At 34.8% G+C, this 1896-nt stretch overlaps 1 protein-coding gene across 1 annotated transcript; it reads left to right on the top strand.

Annotated features, from left to right (window-relative positions):
* Positions 1-398: 398 nt before the first annotated feature.
* LOC145005973 (Integrase-type DNA-binding superfamily protein) lies at positions 399-1485 on the top strand. Its single transcript, XM_078965071.1, has one exon. The coding sequence runs from the start codon at positions 432-434 to the stop codon at positions 1284-1286; it is 855 nt and encodes a 284-aa protein (XP_078821197.1). The 5' UTR covers positions 399-431; the 3' UTR covers positions 1287-1485.
* The last annotated feature ends 411 nt before the right edge of the window (positions 1486-1896 follow it).

Here is a 1896-nt window from a genome sequence, read left to right as displayed (position 1 = left end):
ATATATATATGAGTCGACAAATTATCAAAACAAAATCATAAGTTTTTGAAAACCAAAAAACACATGTTACATTTTTTATTATAACAAAGGACAGTTTAATTTCAAGAAACATATATAAGATATATACGATAATAGAATCTCTAAAGTTAAATTAAACTTTGATTTACTAAAAATAAATTAATTTTAGCATAATTTGTAAAGGAAAAGTATCCACATGCATAGGAACAAATTTGATGCATTGTTGGGTAGTCTCCTCCTTCATATCATGGCCCCCATATTCCCTTTCCTTTTTGGCTTTTCTTTTTCTTTATTCTACCAATAAGACTACATCGCCTTTTTTATTATAAATAAAATTTTAAATATAATGTAAAAACCCATGATTTTTCTATTTATATGTAGCAATAACTCGTATTATGTTCTTGTAGGTATCAATGTCTAAATATCATAAATATACCTCTTTGGTCACAGAAGCACCGCAAGTCAACATGGAGAATGCATCATTATCCACCACCACTTCCTCCACCTCTACCACCATCACCACCACCACTTCCTCCACCTCTACCACCACCACCACCGGTTGTTCCTCTGTGTCGTCTACCTCCACCTCCTCTGCATCAACCACAGAGATCATGAAATGCGGTGGAAAGGAAGTGAAACCTGAAAAGGGGTTAAAAAGAGCTCAAAAGGGAAACAATGGCAACGAACAAAAGAAACAGAATAAAAATGGTGATGGTGGTGAACATCCGATGTATCGTGGTGTACGTATGAGGAGTTGGGGAAAATGGGTGTCTGAAATCCGTGAGCCGCGAAAGAAATCAAGAATATGGCTTGGAACCTTCCCAACAGCTGAGATGGCAGCTCGGGCTCATGATGTAGCGGCTATAGCCATAAAAGGTCGTTCGGCTTACCTTAACTTTCCCGAATTATCCCACCTACTTCCACAACCAGCCACCACATCACCAAAGGACATCCGGGAAGCTGCCACCAAGGCTGCCGCCACATGTGGTGGAGATGAAGCTGAGCCACCATGTCAACCCATGCTTTCTCATTCTCACTCGTCCACAACTTTATCATCATCATCATCATGCAACATTCAAGATTCAGTCACATCGACATCAAATCAAGAAGATGACACATTTTTCGACTTGCCTGATCTTGCTCTTGAAAACGCTGATCGAAGTGATGCTTTCTATTTCTACCCTTCATCTTGGCAATTAGAGGCTGGAGCAGATACAGGGTTTCGGCTTGAAAGTGAAGAGCCGTTTCTTTGGCACATTTACCAGTGAAGAGATATGGTTATTTAAAAATTATACATTAATTTCAAAGTTACCATATTTATTAATCACATCCCTGTAAATTCAGCCAACATAGCAAAAGCCAAAAATTTAGGATTGATTTATTGTAGGACACATCACCTATATTTTTATATTTGTAGATCTTTTACAAAATAAAGGATAATTATTTAGAGGAAAAATATTAATTTAATGTTGTGTTTTGTAATACCATACTATTTTTCGTATGGATTACAAGAAATATATTTCTAGTTTTCTTTCCAAATCTCCCATGAACTAATAACGGTTTGGATATGGAAACTATTTATGGTAAAATTCTAAGTTTGGCCATTATATGTTGTTATTAAATAAAATACAAAAATCAATCTCTGATATATTAATTAGAATCTATGGATCTCATTCCTATATGTTTCTTTATCATCATTTTCATTCTTAAAAACAAGAATTTGCCATGGTTTCTTCTTATACCAAGTAGCTTAATTAAAATCTCAGCCATTATACATCAATTTTCTGGATTTATCATGTGTTGGGTAACTTGGGTTTAACCTTTTTTTTAGCATATTGACAATTTTTTTTTAAATATATATGTATAATATGAGGGTGG

The sequence above is a fragment of the Lactuca saligna genome, chromosome 7 (genome assembly GCF_052625555.1).
Source record: "Lactuca saligna cultivar CGN05327 chromosome 7, ASM5262555v1, whole genome shotgun sequence".
Taxonomy (NCBI): domain Eukaryota; kingdom Viridiplantae; phylum Streptophyta; class Magnoliopsida; order Asterales; family Asteraceae; genus Lactuca; species Lactuca saligna.
Note: the sequence above shows the minus strand (reverse complement) of the source record. Positions and strands in the feature narration are given on the sequence as shown.